The sequence below is a fragment of the Nomascus leucogenys genome, chromosome 6, assembly GCF_006542625.1.
Source record: "Nomascus leucogenys isolate Asia chromosome 6, Asia_NLE_v1, whole genome shotgun sequence".
In the NCBI taxonomy this organism is placed as follows: domain Eukaryota; kingdom Metazoa; phylum Chordata; class Mammalia; order Primates; family Hylobatidae; genus Nomascus; species Nomascus leucogenys.
The window spans coordinates 18,372,837-18,397,116 of NC_044386.1; the positions used below are offsets into that span (position 1 = coordinate 18,372,837).

The 24,280-nt window shown below is 33.0% G+C and overlaps 1 protein-coding gene across 10 annotated transcripts in view; it reads right to left on the bottom strand.

The window, feature by feature from the left end:
- The window catches only part of CDH18 (cadherin 18), a 1,074,788-nt gene that overhangs the window by 115,192 nt on the left and 935,316 nt on the right, over positions 1–24,280 (bottom strand). For all 10 annotated transcript variants that reach the window (XM_030813926.1, XM_030813931.1, XM_003263181.4 and 7 more), the window contains 2 exons: positions 23,017–23,184; positions 1,607–1,794 (listed from right to left, as the gene is read on the bottom strand). In XM_030813926.1, the coding sequence (XP_030669786.1) occupies positions 1,607–1,794; positions 23,017–23,184 (356 nt within the window). The remainder of the gene's footprint in view (positions 1–1,606; positions 1,795–23,016; positions 23,185–24,280) is intronic.

The following is a 24,280-nucleotide window of genomic DNA, read 5'->3' on the forward strand; positions in this document are numbered from 1 at the left end:
CACCCATAAAATGAAAAGCAGGCAATCCTCTTCTCACCTTTGTATCCACATCCTCATCCATTAATTAATATTTATTGAATGCCAACTCTGTGTCAGAAAAAAAATGCTAGATTTGGGAATGCAGTGATAAGTTAACACACAGCCTTGGCATCATGTTGCTTAATTCAGCAATCAGAAATCTTGACATCAAATTAGACCTAGTCACTTCTTTCTTACATCTCTTCAATGGCTTTCCATTTGGCAAAATTCAGCAAGGCCTTGTGTGCTCTTGTACCCACTGACTGCATTCCTCATTCCCTCTACTCTGGATTCAGTCACATTATTTTGATACCTTAAATGTGCCATGTTTCACTCACCTCAGGCACTTGGTACATTTTCTGTCTTCCTGAAATAGTCATCCTCACAGTCTATACCTAACTCACTCCTAGGCTTCTTTCAATTCTCTCTTTAACTATTGCTGAATACCAGAAAGGATTAAATATTCTAGATTTTTTCCCCTGTAGCACTATATAACTCTTCTTCATAGAAAACATATTATTGATCTAGGAATGTATGTGATATTTGATTAATGTCTGTCCACGTCCATAGATTAGAAGCTGTGTGCAGGTAGGGGCTGAGTCTGCCTTTGCTCCAGACTTATCCTTTTTATTCTTTGCATAGCTTGTGTGGAACATAGCAACTGACACATTGAAGGAACTCAAAATAAATACATTTGTTAAATAAAGATATGCAAATTGTCTCTTTTCATTATCACCTTGACCTAGGTTTGACAATTTGAGAAAAAAAAATTACAATGAGAAAATATTTTAGGTGAAGACATTGATATTTTATATATACCAGTGGTGATTATTATTCTCTAAGTGTTTAAAATCAGGTTATTCTTAGAACTTCCCCATGGTAGTATTCAACAAACAAGTTAATATTCGATTTTAAATCAATATAAAATTAAAATTACTAAAGAAGAATTAATGAGATTTCATACAATCCAAATAGAAAAGTATATGTATACAAGTAGCTAGACAGATGGATAGATACATAGATAGATAGATAGATAGATAGATAGATAGATAGATAGATAGACAGACAGACAACAGGCTCACATCAACATCTACAGTAGGCACATTAGAATAAAATATCTCAGCCTGTTATCTAAATAGTTCTACTGTAGAATCACCTGGAGTACATTTTAAAATGGCAAATATCTCAGCCCCCTTGTTCATCCTCTCTGGCTATAACAGAATCACCATAGCTTTATTATGATGATGCTTTGATTCTTTGCACTTCATTGAAATTACTTTTATTTATTTCTTGACTATTATCATTGGGACATTTCAGGAAGAGTAGAGCAGAGACAAAACGAAGAAAGATGGAGGGCAACATTGTTAGTGTAGTCTACATCAGATCTTCCCACCTTAGCAAAATATATTTTCTTAAGAAAAGATCTAAACAGTCGACAAACAGTAATTAAAATGTAATTATATCTCAAAGTGACAATATTTTATCATTTTAATGGCCTGACAGCATGGATTATTCATACCTCTGCCAAATTTCCATTCAGGAAAAGATGAGTGAGTTTCCTGAATCACAAAAAGTATGTTCTTTTTACCTTCTTTAAAGAAAGGATTCCTTCTCTGGTCTCTTTGTCGGTGGAGATTGAGAATATTCCCATGCCATCACCATTTATGATGGAGTAGGTCATGTCAGCATTTGAGCCAGTGTCGGCATCATTTGCCTTGATTTTTCCAACAGCTGAACCAACTTGAGCTGACTCAGGAACATATAGCTGATAGTGTTCTGGAAGACATTTCATATTAAGTGTATTTAAATACAATGTTCATGAAATAATCTTACAAGAAAAAGACAATAAATATTTAGAGCACACATTCAAATGAACATTATATTAGGTAATGCATCAAATGGACTTTTTTAGATTTTAAAAGTAGACTATTTCATAAATACTAGATTTATATAAACTTTAAAAGGTATGTAAAATACTTTGCATGAAAATAATTTATGTATTTGAATATGAAATATTTTATTAGCTCTAAACCCTTAAGCTACAGACAATTAGAGGAGAGGTCAAGTTTTCATTCTGATTTTGAACCCAAACTGAATTAGTCAAGTATTAGTGTAATCCCAATTTATTCTTTCCCTCATTGTAACATGTGAAGTTCAAATATAAAAGTGTGGAAACAAAAAGTGTGGAAATGTAGAATTCAACAGAAAAACAAGATAAAATGCCATAGCCTATTTGTGAATATAGATAATTATTTTTATCAAGTATAGTGAGATATACAGTCATGTCAGAGAAAGTGAATGTATTTATATATTTCTTTACCATAAATTCCCTATCAGCTTCTAAAAAGGATTTGAGGTGGCTTCATAATAAAGTTTTAAATAACATAAAGTTATTAAAATTTTTAAAAATCGATTACAGAGTTGAAGTATGAGAAAGTAAATGGCTACAGAAAATTAAACAGCATTTGTGAATTAGCATTAATTCTGACACCTAATATTTTAGGTGAAGACATTGATATTTTATATATAGCAGTGGTGACTGTTGTCCTCTAAGTGTTTAAAACCAATTTATTCTTACTCCCCTGTGGTAGTATTCAACAGACAAGTTAATATTCAATTTTTAATCAATATAAAATTGTAATTACTAGAAGAAGAATTAACGAGATTTCATACAATCCAAATAGAAGAGTATATGTACACAAGTAGCTAATTAGACAGATGGATAGATAGACAGATAGACAGATTAGATAGATGCTAACAATTTTAAAGCACTGTTAATTTTATACTCATTGTCTACTAGGTACAAATATCATTTTTCCAAAGTTTGTCCTGATATTAAATGTCGAATGGAACCGTTTCTATAGTGCTTATATTAAGAAGCATAATGAACATGTTTTTAATAATTGTTTTATTGACAAGTTAAAAAAGCTTATTAGAGCAATTTATTATAGAAAATTCAAAACATTATAAATAACAGAAGCCCAGGAATCTTGAATTAAAATGTAATTTGATAAAATAATTTCTATCAAGATTAAATTAATAGTGATTCAATGCTATACAAGGATATAGTTAGACTATATAGATAAGTGAATGCACATCCCTAAAAAATAATTTCAGTGAGACAATCATTTGTCATTAGTGGTATGATACTGAAAACAAAAGTCTAATCTAGTGAATGTTGAAAATACTACTTTTTATTATTGTGATAAGACACTTAATATGAGACCCATCCTATAAACAAATTTCTACACAACACAGCATTGCTATTCCTAGACAGTGTTTTTCAGCAGATCTTTAGGACTGACTCATTTTGCATAATGACAATTTTATATTTGTTGATTAGCAACTCCTCATTCACCTTCCCTAGTCCCTGGTAACAACCACTCCATTCTCTGATTGTATGAATTTTACTATTTCAGATACCTCATCTAATTGAAATATGCAGTACTATATTTGCCCTTCAGTGACTGGTTGATTTCATTCAGTCTACTCTCCTCAGTATTCATCCATGTTGCTGCATATTGCAAGATGTCTTTTTTTAAGGCTAAATACTATTCCATTGTATGATAAACCACATTTTTCTCTACATTCTCTGTCTATGGACATTTAGATTGTTTCCACATCTTAGCTATTGTGAATAGTGCTGCAATAAACATAGGAATGCTAATATTTATTTGTAATCCTGATTTCGATTTTTTAAATAAATACTCAGAAGTGTGGTCATTAGGTCATATAGTAATTTTACTTTTAATTTTTGAGGAATCTTTATACTATATTCTGTAGATGCTACACAAGTTCACATTTCTACCAACAGTGTGCAAGGGTTCAAATGTCTTCACATCCTCAACAATACTTTTCTGTCATTGGCTTTTTTCATAAATAGCCATCCTGACAGGTATGAGGTGTTATCATACTATAGTTTTGATTTGCATTTCCATGATGACTGGTGACATTGAGCATCTTTATATGTACCTATTGTCCATTTGTATGTGTTCTTTACAGAAACAGCTATTCAGGTCCTAGGCCCATTTTTGAATCAGGTTATTGATGATTTTTTTTCCTTCCTTCTTCTTCTCCTTCTCCCTCTCCTCCTCCCTTTCTCTTCCACCTCTGTCTCCCCCTCCCCTTCTCCTTCACCCACTCCCTGCCCCTTCTTCCTCCTCCACCCACTCCTCCTCCCCTTCTTCCTCCTCCTTCTCCCCTTCTCCTCCTTCCTCCTCCTTCTCCTCCTCCTCCTCCTTCTTCTCCTTCTTCTCCTTCTTCTCCTTTCTTTTTATTATTGAGTTGTAGGAGTTTTATTTTGGAAATAAGCCTTTTAGCAGACATGGCTTGCAAATATTTTACTCCACTTCATAGGCTGCTTTTCACTCTGTAGATTGTTTCCTTTGTTGAGTTAAAAATTTATAACTTGATATAGAACCATTTGTCTATTTTTGTTATTATTGCCTGGGATTTGCGGGTCATATCAGATTACTCATTATCAAGACTAACGTCATAAAGCTTTACTCCTATTTTTTTCTTTTAAGAGTTGTGCAGTTTCAGATTTTATGTTTAACTTGTTAATCCAGTTTGAATTGGTGCTTGTGTATGATGTACAAAAAGAAGCCATTTTCGTTCTTCTGTATATAGATATTGAGTTTTCACTGCATGTTTGTTTGTTTGTTTGTTTTGTTTGGTTTTGTTTTTTGACACAGAGTCTCACACTGGCTGGAGTGGAATCGTGCATCTTGGCTCACTGCAAGCTCTGCCTCCCGGCTTCACAGGATTATTCTGCCTCAGCCTCCAGAGTAGCTGTGATTACAGGCCCACACCACCACACGCAGCTAATTTTTTGTATTTTTAGTAGAGACAGGGTTTCACTATGTTGGCCAGACTGGTCTTGAACTACTGACTTCGTGATCCGCCTGTGTCTGCCTTCCAAAGTGCTGGGATTACAGGAATGAGCCACCTCGCCTGGCCTGTTTTTAAAGAGACTATCCTTTTCTCATTGTGTATTCTTAGCAACCTTGTTGAAGATGATTTTGCTACCTATGTCTGGATTTATTTAGAGGCTCTACTCTGTTCCACTGGCCCACATATCTGTCTGTATGCCATTACCATACTATTTTAATTACTGCAGCATTTTAAAATATTTTGAAATCAGCAAGTGTGATGCCTCCAGCTTTGTTCTTCTTTTTCAACATTGTTTTGGTTCTTCCGGGCCTTTGTCTTTCTGCATATATTTTAGAATTGTTCTTTGCTGTCTCTGTAAAAAATGTCATTTGGATTTTGATAGGGATTTTACTGTACTTGTAGAGTTAAAATGTAGTATAGACATTTTATGAGAGTGCCACAGAAAAGCTTAATGCTTTTCCATTAAGATCAGGAACAAAGCAAGGATGCCCACTCTTACCACTTCTTTTCAAAATAGTACTGGAATACATAGCCAGAGCAATTAGGCATGTAAATAAAATAAAAGGGAACTAAATCATAATGAAATAAGTAAAATTGTCCCTGTTTGTAGATAACATAATATTACATATATAAAAAAAAGGCTCCACAAAAAACAAAAATCGTTATAATAAACAAATTCAGTAAAGTTGCAGACATAAAATCAACATAAAAAATTAGTTGAATTTATACACACTAATAAAATTATTTGAAAAAATTCGAAAAATTATCCCATTTATAATAGCATTGAAATGAATAAAATCTGTATAAATAAACTAAGGAAGTGAAAGTCTCATTCACTGAAAACTATCAAACATGGATGAAAAATGTAAAAAGACAAAAGGAAGTGAGGAACTTATACACTGTAAACTAGAAAACATGGATGAAAAATGTAAAAAGACAAATAAATTGAAAGACATTCAGTGTTCGTGGTTTAAAATATTTATTTGAACTGGGCATGGTGGCTTCAGATCTGTTCGAGACTAGCCTGACCAACATGGTGAAACCCCATCTCTACTAAAAATACACAAATTAGCCAGGTGTGGTGGCATACGCCTGTAATCCCAGCTACTTGGGAGACTGAGGCAGGAGAATCGCTTGAACCCGGGAGGCAGAGTTTGCAGTGAGCCGAGGTTATGCCACTGCACTCCAGCCTGGGCGACAGAGTGAGACTCTATCTCAAAAAAAAACAAAACAAACAAAAAAACTTTGATAAACTTCTAAAGACAAAAATGTATAATGTTAAATGTATATGTATAGATACTAAGGGTTGACACACATGTTCATGTATGTGTTTGTGTTTACTCGATGTTCAATAGATAATTTACTCAGCTCTCTTTCATGAGCATTGGAGAATACACCTGACATAAACTCACAGCAAAGTAAGGAAAACATTAGCTTTTAGTTTAACTACACTAAATGTCCAAATAAACTGTATGTTCAACCAACATATATTTTCCTGTGTAAAGCACCCTCTTCTTTTAAACAAATGATCCCTTGACCTTAACCATATGATTTTAACAAGATCTACCATTACTAAAAGATCTATCTTCCTCGATTCTGTGAATTGGCATGGGAAGAGCATGAGACCCAAACGTTTATAGGATCCCTCCTTCCTTCTCACAGTTGATTGGTGAAGGGTAGGCAGCTGTTTCAAACATCTCCAAAAAGAGTATACTTCTCAAAAATGTTGAACTGGAAATAGAAAATAACTTTCATCTCTCTTTGGTGGCACAGCTATGAAATACTAAGAAGAGGCTTTTGTCAATGGTCATGTTTCCAAAATTGATGTTGAAAGGCCAAATCTGAGGCCATAAAATCAGCATCAAAGAGAAGCCATGTGATCTGCACTGGCCTTGAAAATATCATGATGTTCCTGAAAAGTCACATCTATAATCGGACGCTGTTTTGTTCAACAAAATGTATACAAATATCACAAAATAAATTGGTACAAATTCTCTAAAATATTTTGAGACAGAGACTAGAAGGAGTCAGTTTTTTGGGATGTTGTGGTCTCCAAGGCGCAACTAAACCAGAATTACCCACAATTACATAAGCCTTCAAAAACCTGTCAAATAGTTAATACTGGGATGGTAACACTAGAAAACCAAAGATGTCTGCATGCACACGTATGTTCATTGTGACACTACTCACAATAGCAAAGACTTCGAACCAACCCAAATGTCCAACAATGATAGATTGGATTAAGAAAATGTGGCACATATACACCATGGAATACTATGCAGCCATAAAAATTGATGAGTTCATGTCCTTTGTAGGGACATGGATGAAGCTGGAAACCATCATTCTCAGCAAACTATTGCAAGGACAAAAAAGCAAACACTGCATGTTCTTACTCTAAGGTGGGAATTGAACAATGAGAACACTTGGACACAGGGAGGGGAACATCACACACTGGGGCCTGTTGTGGGGTGGGGGGAGGAGGGGAGGGATAGCATTAGGAGATATACCTAATGTAAATGATGAGTTAACGGGTGCAGCACACCAACATGGCACATGTATACATATGTAACAAACCTGCACGTTGTGCACATGCACCCTAGAACTTAAAGTATAATAAAAATATATATATAAAAGAAAACCAAAGATGTCTTAGTTAACAGAGATAAATAAATACATTATAGAATTACTATGATGATAGCATTATAAAGAAGGTTGTTTTTACAAAGCAGATTGCAAAAAACTGTTCAAATGGGTCACAAAAGACTCACGGCCCAGAAAACATTTAGGCTGGGTCTTAAAATATGAAACAGATTCCTGGTACAGGCAGATTATGTTTATAGAAAAAAAACCTGATAATTCTTGACACATTTTAAGAATTGCAAGAATAGTAAATTCCCCATTCACTATGTCCCATTAAACAAAATGGAGTACATTCAGATTAATATTTTGTACACTCTCCATTGACTTGAGAATTAGAATTTGTAAATTATTAGTCAAGTTTTAGTAGACAGCCTGCAAGGTGGCTCCATTTTATCCATGCATCCTGCTGATCATGTCCTTGAGTAATCATTTCCTCTTGAATGTTGGCTAGATATAGTGGCTTACTTATGATGAAGTGAGTTCAGCAAAAGTAACTGGACATCTCTTACAAGACTAGGTTACAAAAAGACTGTGGCTTCTATCACGGGAACACTTTCTCACTCCCTCTTGTATCACTCTCTGGGGCAAGCTATCTGTCATGTTTTGTTGCAGCCCATAGAGCAAGTGACTGATGCCTGCCAAAAGCCATGTGAGTAAGCTGGAAGCAGAAACCAGCTCCACCTGCCCTGACGTAAGCCTTTGGGCAAGACCTCAGCTCCTGCTGACTTCTACACTGGAATCTCATAAGCATGAACCAAAGGCACTCAACTAAACCATAGCTAGATTCCTGACCTATAGCAATTGTGAAATAATAAATATGAGTTGGTTTAATATGCCAATTGGCATGCCTTGCAACGCAGGCATAAACTATACACACTTTTGCAGTAGTTGCCAGTGATTTGCTAATTCAAATGGATATTGTTCTTGTCATCCTGGGGCACTGTGAGTTATGTTGAGGAAAACTGAAAACCAAAATAAACAAACAAACAAAACATGATTCTATTACACCTTTATTGCTGGTTATTTCTCCCCCTATGATTTTATACTTTGATATATTTGTAACAGAAAAACAAATAAAAAATGTCATGAAACACACATGTATGCTGTCAAATCTTAATGTTTTGGTGTATTTGCTTCAGTTCTCATCTGATAAAGTAACATATTATTGAAGGCATAGGTGATGCTTCTAAGTGAGCCATTTGCTATAATCAAATTCTTGGCTCATCTTCCCGGAACCATGATCATCCCCTTACATATTTTAAAAATATTAATGTAATGTATTTCCACAAATACATATTCAAACAGTATAGTTATTTAGATTTTATGTTTATATTCATCTTTTTTATATTTTTTATTCAAAATCATAATTTGAGATGTAACTAAGATGTTGCATATAGTTCTAGTTTGTTAATTAGAATGTAGTATTTATTTTAATAATGTGCTACAAGTTATCTAATCCTACATTTTTCTAACTTAGAAACAGTCAAATGAATTTTACTTTACATATCTCCTTATCCACATATAGCAGAATTTACTTAGGCTACAGCTATAAAAAAGGCCCTCTCTAGAGTTTTAGAACACAGACCTTCCCTGGTTGTATCACTACTTTGCTAATATCTCAGTTTCATTACAGACTTATCGTTCACTTTTTTCTTAAAAGAGAGTATTGTCCGTAACTTAGTACCTCATTTCTATTCCTTATATCCACACTCTAGAAAGGTACATTTGTCCCTGTGGTTTCAGCATCAACATATAAACTTATGGCTCCCAAATGAATAGTCACTTCTACTATATCCTGAGTTTCTGTTAAAATATTCAAAGGATGGTCATCTCCAACTTTACGCTGGGCATCTACAATCTTGTGTCTTTTTTTAAAAAAGTAAATTGAAACTATTTGGAAAATTTAAAATGTAGGCCAATGAAAAAAGAATACATTGTTTAAAGTTTACAACAAAAGAAGGACATAGGAAACTGAATGAACCAAATATGAAGGTTAAACTTCATATAACACTCCCCATTTGCTGATATAAACTATGTTGAAAACAAAACAAATAAAAAACAAGAAATGAAAAAACTAAATGATAGTTGTATTTTTAAAATATCAATTTGATATCAAAATTAAATTATCTCCTCATTTCCCTAAAATTGTTTATGTCCATGAAACTTACAACTGTTAAATAATTATGGTTAGTATTAAAAATTACTCAAGTTGGCTGTAGCAAAGGACATCCCACAATGAAGAGATGTGTTACCTGTAGTGAATTCTAGCTATTTAAGCCACATAGAAACAGTAATGGTAATGTAACTTTTAGAATCTGGTTGTCCAACTTCACAGAATTACTAAAATTTGCAAATAAAATGTCAAATTTGTATTTATAACAAGGGGTTACTTATAACTACGCACTAATATGTGACTATTAATGAAAAATTGGAATAGACAAAATAGAAAAAAGGCAATTTGTTGTTTTATCACTAAAATAATCTTTTAAAAAAATCGTATGACTCAATTGATAATGTTAATTGCTTTGTGATTGCAGTGAAAGCATATTTAGTATTCTACCATAAAAGATAATAACTTTAAACTTTCAGATATAATTTCCATATGTGTGTGTATATATATTTACATACATAAATATATGTACACACAGTGGACACAACATATTCATAGATGTCTTAAGATTAGATAATCTAAAAGACATGGCTCATGAATCTAGTTGATACAATGAAGAAATTGATGTAAACAATATCTGTTATATAATGGATTATGTATATTTTTTATAAAAATTCAAGTCATTTAACATGTATTTTCAAAATGCAAGAATTTATTTTTCAAGTATGTACCAAGTGAAACAGATATTATGCTGCATTACATGTAGCTCTGCTTTTATGAATATACAAATATTCATATTTATTATGCTGGCCAAGTATACTCACAGTGTATACTTTGGTCATCATATACATAAGTGAGAAAAGAACACCCCCAGTTATTAATAGTCATCAGGTCTGTGACGATATTTCATCTGATTTGTGTAGCAGTAAAGAGTGACTAAAAAAACACAGAGCCGGCCGGGCATGGTGGCTCACGCCTGTAATCCCAGCAATTTGGGAGGCCGAAGTGGGCAGATCACAAGGTCAAGAGATCGAGACCATCCTGGCTAACACGGTGAAACCTCGTCTCTACTAAAAATACAAAAAATTAGCCGGACGTGGTTGCAGGCGCTTGTAGTCCCAGCTACTCAGGAGGCTGAGGCAGGAGAATGGAGTGAACCTGGGAGGCAGAGCTTGCAGTGAGCCGAGACGGCGCCACTGCACTCCAGCCTGGGCGACAGAGTGAGACAGTTTCAAAAAAAAAAAAGACCCTCAATAGAAAGGAATCCAATTCCCATAATGTTCTCCATGTTTTCAGGGTGGGAGAGACAGTGAACCCTGGAGCACCTATTTAGCCACGAAACAGGGGAGCTCTTTAACTGTAAAGGCCCCTTTGTTAGAAAAAATAAGCCTCTAGAGTTTTTCAGCTGGCACCAGCTTTTAATCTCTTAAGCTAACTTATATCTACTGAGCCAGCTGTTCTCTAAAATACTAAAGTCAATGCTTAGGGTCACTAAAGGTTGTCTCTCCTCACTCCTCTAAATATTTTTTCATACTAGATACCTAATTACTTTAACAGTAAAATATCAATAATTCATACACTTGAATTTATTTTTCTGTCCTTTTTCTTGAAAAAAAAAAGAAAGATAGTTTTCATGAAGGTCTGTTCATTCTTGGCAATTATTAAATACTTTCATGAAAAAAATAGAAAGTACGTGGGGAGAAATTTTTTTCCTTGAATGAAATATCTACCATACTAATATGCACTTAGGATATGTAGTATTTTAATGCCTTACATTATTTTTAAGGTGGAATCCTTTTCTTATCTGGAAAAATTAAATGTATTGGTAGCACTTATGATTTAAATGCCTAAAAAAAAAAGATGGTACTTACATTAGAAAAATGGCAGATTACAAAGCTCCAAGCCTGTACACATTTGAATATTTCCCAGAGTTTTTGTAAGTTTAGCTGAGCTAGTTTTAAGTTGCTTTTTGATGTTTCCATGAGGGAACAAGAGCTTCATGGAAATATCAAAAAGTGACTAAAAACAAGGTGAAATAAACTTATAAAAGCTCTTGGAAACATTCAAATGTGTACAGAAAGCAAGAAAATCCTCAACTAAGGAAAAGATAAATTCAAGCACTAAGCATCTGTGGTGTTTCAGCTTGCTCTTGCCCCATTCCCTGCCCAGGGCAAGGAGATCTTGGTCTGCAGAAGGTGACAAGCCAGTTCCAAGATCTGTTCTCTCTAGGAAAAGATAAACAAAATTGATTGGCTAAGAAAGAGAAAGAGGACTCTCAAATAATTACAATTAGAAAGAAAGTAGAAACACTACCCTGATTTTACAGAAATGAAAGAATTTTACAAGGAAGTCCTGCAAACAAATACCAACCAACTGGATAATCTATAAATAATGAATATATTATCATAAATATGACTTACCATGACAAAATTAAGAAGAAATAAAAATTCTTAATAGACATACTACTAATAAGGAGAGTCAATAAGCAATCAAAAACTTCCCAAGAAAGAAAAGCCCTGCAACAGATGGCTGTACTGCTTTAATTCTACTAACCATTTAAAGAAGAATTAACACAAATTCTCAAAATCCTGCAAAAAGTAAAAAAAGACAGAAAATTACCTAATTTATTTTATAAGACCAGCATTCTCCTGAAACCAAAAATAGACAAAGACACTAAAAGAATAGAAAATTAAAAACCAATATTCCCTATGAATATTAATACAAAAATTATTAACAAAATACTAGTAAACTGATTTTGGCATAATATCAAAGGAATGCACACCATGAGCAATTGGGATTTTTTTTCCAGGAATACAAGTTTAGTTCAACATATGAAAATCAATCAATTTTCATTTCCACTAACAGAATAAAGAAAAAAAATCACAAGGTCATGTCAATTCTACAGAAAAAGCAATTGACAAAATTCAATTCCATTTTATGATTAAAAAAATAAAATAGAACTATAAATAAAAGAAACTTCCTCAACATAATAAAAGCCATATGTTAAAACCCCACAACTAATATCATTAAAATGGTGAAAGACTAAATGCATTTACTGTAAGACCAGGAACAAAAGAGGATGCCTACTTTTGAACTTCTATTCAACATAATACTGAAATTATACTATTGCCATAGTAATAAGGCAAGAAAAAGAAATTAAAAGCATCCAAATTGGGAAGGAAGTAATACAATTATCTCTGTTCAGATGACATGATCTTATACATAGAAAGCCATAGGGATTACACAAATACACACACACCCCCACATACAAACACACACAAACTTTTAGAACTAATAAAGTAATTCAGCAAAGTTACAAGGTAATGAATAATTGTAAAAAAAATAAAGCAATTCCATTTTTAATACCATAAAAATGATAAAATATTTAGGGATAAATCTAAAAAACAATGTGTGCACTGACAATGACAAAATATTGTGGAAATAAATTAAAGACATAAATAAATGCAGACTATTATAAGTTAACACTGCAAAACACACACACACACACACACACACACTCCAATCTTTTAAATGGGCAAAGAACTGGAATAGACATCTCTCCAAAGAAGATAAAAAATAAAAATTAAAAACAAAAAAGAAGACAATGACTAGTGTGGGTGAGGATGTGGAGAAATTAGAACTCTTGTGCCCTGTTAGTGGAGCAGTGAAATGGTATAGCCATGTGGAGAACAGTATGGAGGCCTCTAAAAAAATTAAACATGGCAGGGAGTGGTGGCTCATGTCTGTAATCCTAGCATTTTGGGTGGCCGAGGCAGGTGGATCACCTGCAGTCAGGAGTTCAAGATCAGCCTGGCCAACATGATATAACCCTATCTCTACTAAAAATACAAAAAATTAGCTGGGCATGGTGGAGGGCACCTGTAATCCCAGCTAATCAGGAGGCTGAGGCAGAAGAATCCCTTGAATCCAGGGGGCGGAGGGTGCAGTGAGCCAAGATCGCACCACTGCACTCCAGCCTGGTGAAGAAGAGTGAAACTCCATCTCAAAAAAATAAATAAATAAACATAAAATTACTATATGATCTAGCAATTCCGCTTCTGGGTATATACTTAAAAGCATTGAAAGTGGGGTGTTATACCCATATTCACAGCCACCTTACTCATGATAGCCAAAAGGTAGAATCACCCCAAACATGCAGCAACAGGGGAATTGATAAAATGCAGCATACACATTAAATAAAATATTAATTATCACTACAAAGGAAGTTAAAATTTGATACATCTTACAGCCTGGATGAACCTTGAAGCATTATGTTTACTGAAGTTAGCCAGGCACAGAAAGACAAATATTGCATGATTCCATTTATATAAAGTACCTAGAACAGTAAAATTCATAGAGATAGAAAGGTGAATAACAAGAGACTCAGGAGAGGGAAAATGGGAAAGTACCCATTAAACACTGGGTACAAAGTTTTACTTTTGCAAGACGAAAAGAATTCTGTAGTTCAATAGTACTGTTGGTTGCACAACAATATGAATATACATAGTGTTATTTAAATGCACACATTAGAATTGTTAAAAGGCTAAATATTATTGTAGGCATTTTTTAACTACAAAAAATAAAATCAAAATGAGAACAACTAGTAATTGAACTGTTCTTCAGAATAAGAGAAATGAAGAAGAGATACAACAAATGCTGGGAATTTATGATGAATATCTGACCAAAATCACAAAAAGTGATATTACTACCAAAATATATAATTATCTTCAAAACGCTAGTTTTGCTTGGATTTTCAGTGTGCGAGGCTTAGATTTTCTGAGACATGAGGTAGGGCAATGTGCATTTTTCAATTTTAGGCACCAAATTGTTTATAGTATGTCAATAAAATCTTTTTTTTGTATTTCAAATATATGCGAATAATTTATAAATTATATTCTAACTCATTAGAAGTTTTTTTTTCCTTTTTAATTTCTTCAAGTAGTGCCAGAATAATTTATTCTGGTTTTAAGACGGCATAATTTTACACAGCTTAGGAATCCAGATTTCACTGTGGAATAGCTTTGTATCTGGATGCACCATAATTTTGTATGCCATATGTGATCCTCTCACATAATTTCTTAGACTGCATCATAAAATACTACTGATTATGGAAAGTACACTTAAGGAAGGAAGACATGGTGAGAATAATAAAAGGGCATTTGTCTCACTGAGGCTTGTCCCTTTTAATATACTTTCTTTTCCTCCAGGACAGCACTGATTCTAGTTGCTTTTTAAAAGACCTTGTGTCTTTACTACAGTAATTTTGTCATTTACTTGAATAAGTCATTCCCTACGATTACCCCAAGGCCCTATCCTACAAAAGCTGTAATAAATTTAATCATTACATTTGTTAGAACTATTCACTATTTTATAGTATTTACTTGAGAAAGTGAGATGCTGCTCAGGGAAAACTGACTGACACGTGAGAGGTTAGAAACTATGATGTCTGACTTAACAGAGTTTGCCTGTCTTTCCTGATAAAATTAATCAGAGAGTTTTTATAATCTCCATTTTAAATGTTTATGCAAATACAGTTTATGCTGAGAATGCTAATTTCAAATTAAAACACACACACACACACACACACACACACAAAGTATTCTGAGATTTTCCTGCGTTTAAGAGACTTATATTGAATACTGATTATTAAGCATTGTGGTTGGCTCTATGTGCAATGCTTTTTAAAACATAAATAAATTTAAGTACTACTGCCATTTGAATGCCATAAATAAAAAGGGCAATTTTCCTCTGTCAGAATCTTTACTCTTCTCAGAAATATCTTTAAAATTGTTTAACCCAATACATTCTGTTTCTATGTGCCAACATGCACTATAGGAAAGCTGATTATTCTATAGAATGTTTTTTTTTCTTCCAAGTATTATAGTGGAACACTTTCTTTGTTTTCTCTCACTCTTAATCATAAATAACACATAAATGCTTGAAGAAAGACTATTAGAAATTTTAATTGAAACTCAGTCCACTTTTTAAGCATTCCTTGAAGGTGTACAAATTGACTTGTAATACCTAACTATAAGAATCAAATCATTTCCAAGAAATATATGCTTACTACCATAAACATATCTACCTAAACAAAATATTATGTAAAGGAAAAGGAATTATTCTGTAACTTTATTATAGTACACAACCACATAGATTAAAAACAAATCATAATACAATTGAAATGTCATGACTAGTACGTTTCTAAACAGAGAATTCCATGAAATTTCAAAATATTCAACTCTAAAATCAGAAGAATGTAATACTATTATTTATTTATAGCTGTTACTTTGTCAGAAAGAATATGATCTACAGGTGTATGTGTCTTATTTAATATAATAAGTATATAATAAATTAATTTCAATAGTCTTTATAAACTAAATATCATGATATAAGATAAAAATATTGTGTTTTTATGAAGGCTAAATGAAAATAAAATAATAATATTACTCATTTAAAGTTAATTTAATAATTTCATCTTTATTTTAGAGTTCATCCTTTCAATTTAGCCACATAGAATACAAATTGATATAGAATACATCTAATTATCTTCCATAATCTTTCTGTTTAAACTTAAGTGGAATGATCTTTCAAATCTGGATATGATGGAGGGGTATATCTAACTCTGTCATATAAAACAACTATAGAAGTTGCACAGTATACAGAAAATGACTGTTTTAAGGCATTGAACAGCAATTAATGTAGGGAACTCAGGATGAAGTATGATTCTTGAGAGAAAGAAACCATAACAAAACAAATTTTATATGCACATATACTGAGGGCATTTAAAAATATGTAGTGCTGGGTGAAACAATCCAAGCAAAAATTGCGTAGCTTTTGGAGACAGGTTGGAGTTCAGAGCTGGCACAGGGGCTGAGAAATTGAGGACAAAAGCACAGAGAAGAAGAAACCTCAGATAAGTGAGGAAAAAAACAAATGTAATTTTTCTCGTGGTAATTGTAGACACACCCACTACTTTGACACGTGTGGCGGCTCTGAGAAACCAAGAGAAAGTGCATCTGGAAGGCAAAGGCGCTAGGCAGAGATTTCAGCAGCCATGAGGTACCGGGGAGTCAGAAATCGGTAAGCACTTGAGACCAGTGGAGAGTAAGTGAAGAAAGATCCGGATTTCAGGAGTAAGAGCTACTTCCCGGAAGTAAGGAGAGAAATAAAGTAAGCTAGTGCTAACAGAATCCAACTGATTTAAGTAATCCACACTCTATATGTCTGCAAGAAATAACTCGCCCCTCTTTGAAAGACTGCATAATCATGAACCTCTGCAACTCCTTTATGTAATGTTCAATCAGTAATTCAAAGGCATGATTAAAAATGAGCATTGGCTAAAACTAAGAAGGAAAATATTTAAAAGAGACCCAGGCATGATTATGATATTAGAATTCTACAAAAAGTTTTGAAATAAGTATGGTTAATATGTTTAAATAAAGAAAAGGGTGGGGAATTTCAACAGATACCAATAATCTGTATCTACTAAACCCAATAAAAATTTTAGAACAAAAATGTCAATGCTGAAGTGTGTACTTAATAGAGTTAATAGATGGGTTTAATTGCTGAACAAACAGCAGAAGAAAGGATTGGTGTACTAGAACATAAGTTAATATAAAATATGCAGGTGAAAGAAGACTGTAGAAGACTGTAGAATAATAATTATTATATAGCAAAGAAAGTAATAGATGAATGTTATATAATTGAAAGACCTTGCTGACATATTTTGTAGAACTAATAGAAAAGAAGTGAGAAAATGAGGTCGAAGAAATACTTGAAAAAATTCTGACCAAGAGTTTCTCAAAACTAACAAAAGATAGCTTAAAAACATCTTTACAACCGTAAGTCAGATTTTTAAAAAGTAAATAACTAGGTGCATTGTAGGTTAAATTTTTGAAAACAAAATACAACAAAGAATATCTTAATAGAAGAAAGGTCCATTAAACTACAATAAACTATTGTAAAGCAATTCTACGGTTGATTTTTCAATGAACAAAATGGTAAACAGCAAATTATATTAATAATTATTGAAACGGAGAAAATCCTTCAAACTAAAATTATACTCTGATTGGAAATACCCTCTACAAATAAAGGCAAAATTGTAAATTTATATACAAAAGCTGAAAAAATTCATTGGCAGTTTTCTATCACTAAAAATGGGAAAATGTAAGATTTTTAGGAAATTTATAATTCCCTTTAGAAAACAATAATTCTAGAAGGAAACACAGAAATTCAAGGAGAAATAAATAGTACCAGGAGGGGTAAATTATTATTGACTTAAAAAATAATTATTTGCTATTTAACACAATAGCAATAATCACAATTTCATATAGGACTGAATGTATAAGATGACAAAAATAAAAAAAAAGCAACAAAGGGTTAATGACATTAAACAGTTTTAAAGTTGTTCTATTTTCAAGCAATGAAATAATTTAAGGTAGAGTGAAATAAATAATAATATCTACAGTATTTTTTAAATATAAAAAAGTATAAAAATGTAAAATTTTAAAAAAGTGAATGGAGGACAAAATGAATGAAATTAATAATTCAAAGAATGTGAGAGAGGAGAAAAAAAGAGAAGATTAGACAAATAGCAAATGATATCCCTAAATGAAACTATATCAGTAATTAAGGTAATTATAAGTGTAGTAAATCAACAAAAGCTAGAGAAATTATAATGTCATTTTAAAATAACAAAAATATTAGCTAAGTGGTCACAAGAAACATTTATAAATTAAGAATAAAAAATTAAGAACAATAAAGTTTGAAAGTAAAATTATAGAAAACATTATACCACACAAACCATAACCAAAAAGAAATGAAGAAAAAAAAAGAAACCTCTGGAATAGCTATAGGAGACAAATTAGACTTTGAGGTATGCAGCATTATTAGAACTACAGAGATATATTTCACAATAAAACAATTTTAATCAAGAGAAAGATATCAAAGCCTTCGATCTGTGTGCATCCAATAGCATGGTTTCAAACTGCATCTAAGAAAAATTAAACAGAGGAAAAAAAAGAGAAATGGAAACATCCAGTATCATCTTGGAAGACTTTAACATCTCTCTCAGTAACAGACAAGCAAAAATTCTATAAGGATATAGAAAATTGGAATGGTACAAGGAATAAACTTGAATGAAATTTACATATGTAGAATACTAAACATGCAGCTGCAGAATTTGTCTTATTTTAAAGTGATTAGGAACAGTTAGCAAAATCAAATATATACTGGCATTTTAAAGAAATGCTCAAAATGTTTCAAAATATACGCCTGCAACCATAATAAAATGACCCAGATATCATTTTCAAAAGACACTAGAAAGACCTCAATTCTTTGATAATTAAAAAAAAAATCCTGCATATTTTGATGGGTCAAGGGAGAAGCTTTTTTTCCTTTAATTTGTTTCAAACAAAATTTTAATGATGAAGATATTATATAAATTCATATTTGTACCCACAACAATGAAAATAAAAACAGCTCTCCCCCTAAAAAAAAATCACATCAGTGCCAATATCTTCAGCAATATTTTCTTTCTCATTAACATTAGAAATTACCCAAACCAGTTAAACAATTGTGATGTTTACTAACTTTATGGGAAATACTGCCATCTATTGAATTTTTAGAGCTTGATCCTCCAATATTACATGGCACTAAACCAACTGCAGTCACAACTGAGTTTACATTCTTGGCAATTTGCTGTCATTTAAGTTCTGGAGAAAGTTATGTTAGATTTAATCTAACATAATGATAGCAAATTTCCGAAAACTTAAGCTTACTGTGGCTGCAGTTGGTGCAATGTAATAATGGAGGATCAAGCCCTAAAGTTGATGCATTGTGATTATTTGGCATGCGTTATGCTTCTTTCTGTTACTAGATGATTTACCTTACAACAGCAATCCTCTATACAACAATATAATTCCTTCCATTTAGGACATAGAAGGTTTGTTTTGTAAACTTTCATGTAAGGTATTGAATTTTATATGCATATGGTTTGTGCAAAATAATGTCAGTGACTTTTATCTATCCAAGAATAAGTTATGCAACAACCATAATCCAGAATACAGTTTTTAAAAACCAGAATAGGAAATGGCAGAATAAAATAGATTACCTTTAATGAAAGAACTAACACTAGGGAATTTTATATCTTTAGATAGATGATTTTCTCTAGAAGGAGAAGTGCACATCATTTGTGTACTTTGAGTAGAATTTCAAGCCATAGATGGGCTGATTTGTTTTCTTTCACTATGAGTCTTTTTGTTTTGTTTTGTTTTGTTTTGTTTCAGTGGCTCCTTTTCCAACACCATGTAGCCCAGAGGTAGGCATCAATCTGAATTAAATAGTAGCTACCCTTGTAGTTGGGCATGCATTATCCAGTCTCTATGCTCCTTTTTCACATTCCTGATACTGACAAGCAGCCTGTTTCCTCCAAGACATTTATCTGACTTGTATCCTAAGCTACTGCGTTTGTAACTCTCTAGAGTAGAGACGTTGCAAATTATTAGCTCTAATTTACTACCTCTCAAACACTTACTCAAAGCCTATTTACTTCAAGATAAACTGATAACTAATTACCATGCATTATAACTAGCCTACTCACTTTCTCAAGCATGGTAGATGAAGCATGGAAGAAAAAACACTTTGAGAGAATATTTTTGCAAAATTTGTAGTTAGGGATGTTTATTCAAGTGTCAATTGTAAGAAGTATAACTGTCTCGGACAGGTGATGAGAGAAAGAAGTAGAAAGGGCAACTGTAAAAACCTCACATTAAGAGAGACAGTTCAACTACTGGATCCATTTGATGACAGGATATGAACTTTATAGAATTTGAGTTGTGTATAGACTTGCGCATGTCATGGTATTTTGTGAATACAAGTCCTTACATCATTTCTTTTCTCCAAGCAGTTTACAATACTTCCCCACTAGGTACAAAGCTGTTTAATAAGCTGCGATTTATGGATAAATTAAAGAACACTTTATTACAAGCTACTTTTGTCATGGTGACAGCAAACTGTTGCAAAAGCAGCATTGTTTTGTTCAAATGGAGTGCAAAATAAAGTATCTTTTAAGAAACCCCAAGTGTAAGCTTCTGAATGTGTAGTGCCTCCTTTTCAAAACTCTAAGAACACCTTGAAATGCAGCAGGATTTACATCTGTCAATCATTCTGCCAGAATGTTACTGACTGAAGAAAGAATTCATTAGACACAATGAGTTAACTCAGAGAGTATACACTTATTCTGTTTGTCAGGTAAAGTGATTATTTTCATTGTACACTGATGCTTCAACAATGACACTATTATTGATCAAAATAATAAAATTAGGAACAAATACCTCTTTATTATATATCTATATTCATCTATATGAAGAATATTCCTTATATCCATCACAATTAAAATTTTAAATTTTCTGTAAATCTATAAAGTCAATCTTAATAAACCCGTAATTTTAATAATTATTTTAGGAAGAATTGGAGAAAAAGAGAGAGTGGGAGATGCTATATTTACCACAGACTAGCGTTTACTGAATCCTATGATGTACAATCTGAGTTTTCTGTCTATTAAGGCTATAATATGAATGTACATCTTAAAAATAATGGTGGTAGAATCTATCTGAAAACAAGATAGGCAAGTTGGTATCCTAAATTATAATTAAGTGTATATTCTGTTGAATCTGCATTATTGCTTATTATCTTTTTTTAATCTTCAACTTCAATTGTACCAATCTGTGAAATAATAACATTTACCTCATGTATATGCATATTGTTGAACTAAGTGATAACATTGATACAAAAGTTCATCCTAATCTGTAAAATGTTCTAAAATTTAATTATATTTTATGGCTCAATAAAATATGGACTTACCTATGATATATACTTTCTTCATAGAGCAAATGCCACATGAATGCACCAGGTAATATCTTATCTCTGGCATCAACATTTTAAAATGATTTTTATTTAACTATGACTGTGATTTGCATGTATTTAATAATAATCATTTAATAATGATGGTTTGACAGAGTATTTAAATTCAACTAATTTACTCACTAAGAATCATTTATCAAATGCTGGGCACTCACTGGGCTGAACACCTAAGTTTGCAAAAACAATTTAGTGTCTTCCTAGAGGATCTCATAAGTGGAAGGGGATCTATGTACCTGCAGAAATTAGTAGAACATGAACAAGCATGCAAAATTGCTGTGAAAGAGGAAAAATTAGTATAACACGAACAAGCATGCAAAAGTGCTGTGCAAGAGGGAAAAAAGAATGAGTAATTCTGCAACAGGAATTAATTGCAAATCTCTTCTAATTCTGCAACAGGAATTTCAGAGAAACTTGTAGCAGGGATTTTAACAAAGGGCCGTGAATAAGGAAAAATTTTAGTTGAAGTAAGGATGTACAAAGTGTTATTATATTTTAGGAGGAGGCAGTATTCCATGGTGTCTAGGCCTGAGTTGTACTGCAAATGCTATTAAGAGACAAGAGATAAAGCTGAGAAAGGCATTTCACGCTGACTTGAGAAGAGCCTTTATGACATACCAAAGGATCTAATTTATGACAGTTTTTAAACATCATTTGTAAGATGAACATAAGAGACAACTCCTCTGTAGGATATCTGTGATTATTAGTGACTGTTGTATAAAATGTTATCTATAGTATCTTCCATTTTTAAAAGCTGAAATATATTATAATTATATCCTTTACATTCAGAACATGTCATAAGCACCATCTCCCTCCAAACCCACAGGATTCATATCTCTCCTCTCCCCCAAAATTGCCTACTGAAGTATGCTTTCTGTTTTCAAGTCTTATATTTTACTCTGAGACCTCATCTTATCATATTAACTTCAACTTGCTTTTGGATGATGTGTGTGTGTGTGTGTGTGTGTGTGTGTGTGTGTGTGTGTGTGCTTACATGCATGCATCTGTATAGAGCATTTCTTCATAACATGAAGAATTTTTAAAAAAAAATCAGTCACAGAATGTATAGAATAATGTTGCATGAGAAGAATGTTCACATCAAAATACCTTTTCAACATCTCCATGAATACTTTAAGAATACACAGATACTTTGCCAAAGGCAAGATGCCATTTTTCAGTACCACCACATCATTTTTAATATTTAACTTGATGCCAAATGAAACTCTGACTCTGAACACGTTCCCAATTATTTCCTAGGTTCAGAAGACAATAGCTGGAGTGATTTCATGAGTCTTACATGAAGAAGGGTGATCATATAGCACAAAACCAGAACAATTCCACTTAAGAAAACAGTAACATAACATTGTTGAAGTATTTCATTTTACTTTACATAAAAAGATAATGATAAATTCAAATCATGGAAAACAAATACGTACTTTGAGGAAAGCGTGGTGGGTTGTCATTGACATCGGTTAAGGTGATGTTGACTGTTGTAGATCCTGAAAGCCCTCCAACTTGCCCAGCCATGTCTTTGGCTTGAATGACCACGGAGTAATGTTCTCTGGCTTCTCTGTCCATGTTATGTAAGGCTGTTCTAATAACTCCTGTAATAGATATGGTTTAATAAACAGTATGAGCTATATAATAAGCAAGTATCAACAAACATACACACACATATTTCAAGAAATGTCTGTTAAAATAGCATCTTTTTGGGATAAAGCCACGTGTCTGAGAAAAACAATACCTTACCAGTGCATGAATACTGTCTCTTTGAAAAATTTACTTATTATCCCATGCCCCAAACATCCGATTAAGTAAATTAAGATGCCTATCTCTCTGCATTCCTTAAAGTAGATGGTCCCTCAGCCAGATGTGGTGGCTCACACCTGTAATCCCAGCACTTTGGGAGGCCGAGGCGGGTGGATCACAAGGTCAGGAGTTTGAGACCAGCTTGACCAATATGGTGAAACCCCGCCTCTACTAAAAATAAAAAAAAAAAAAAATTAGCTGGGCATGGTGGCACATGCCTGTAATCCCAGCTATCAGGAGGCTAGGCAGGAGAATTGCTTGAACCCAGAAGACGGAGGTTGCAGTGAGTGGAGATCATGCCACTGCACTCCAGCCTGGGTGACAGAGCAAGACTCCAACTCAAAAAAGAAAAAAAAAAAAAAAGTACATGGTCCCTCAAGGGCAGTCCTGCCACCCTATTCCTAGTGCTAGTGTGCTGAACATTTTACAATTTGAGCTCCTCAGAAGTGTCAACTAATGTGGTCATATTGATTTTAGCAGAGGCTAATTTTCCTCTTTATAGAACAATTTACGTAGCTTCCTGGCAGAGTTATCAATGTTTAATGATGGAAAACATTTGAGGAGTTTGGACACTTAAACAGAGATTATAGGCAGGAGGCATATTAACAAGTATCAAAGACTAAGAAACTCACTATTTTTGTTAGAAAACAACTTTAAGGATAACTAGATCTAAGTATTTAGGCAAAATAAAGAAATTGATAAGGTTTATTCTATAAATCATCTGTAAAAAAATCACATTTTTTATCTTAGTAGCGCAAAGAGGGACGTTTAACACTTTTGCATGATGAACCCTTGGATTGAATAAAGAAATGAAAAATATTAAATACCCATCTGTGATTATGCATACATAAACACCCACCTCTACATACATAAATTAAATAGCTCTGTTAA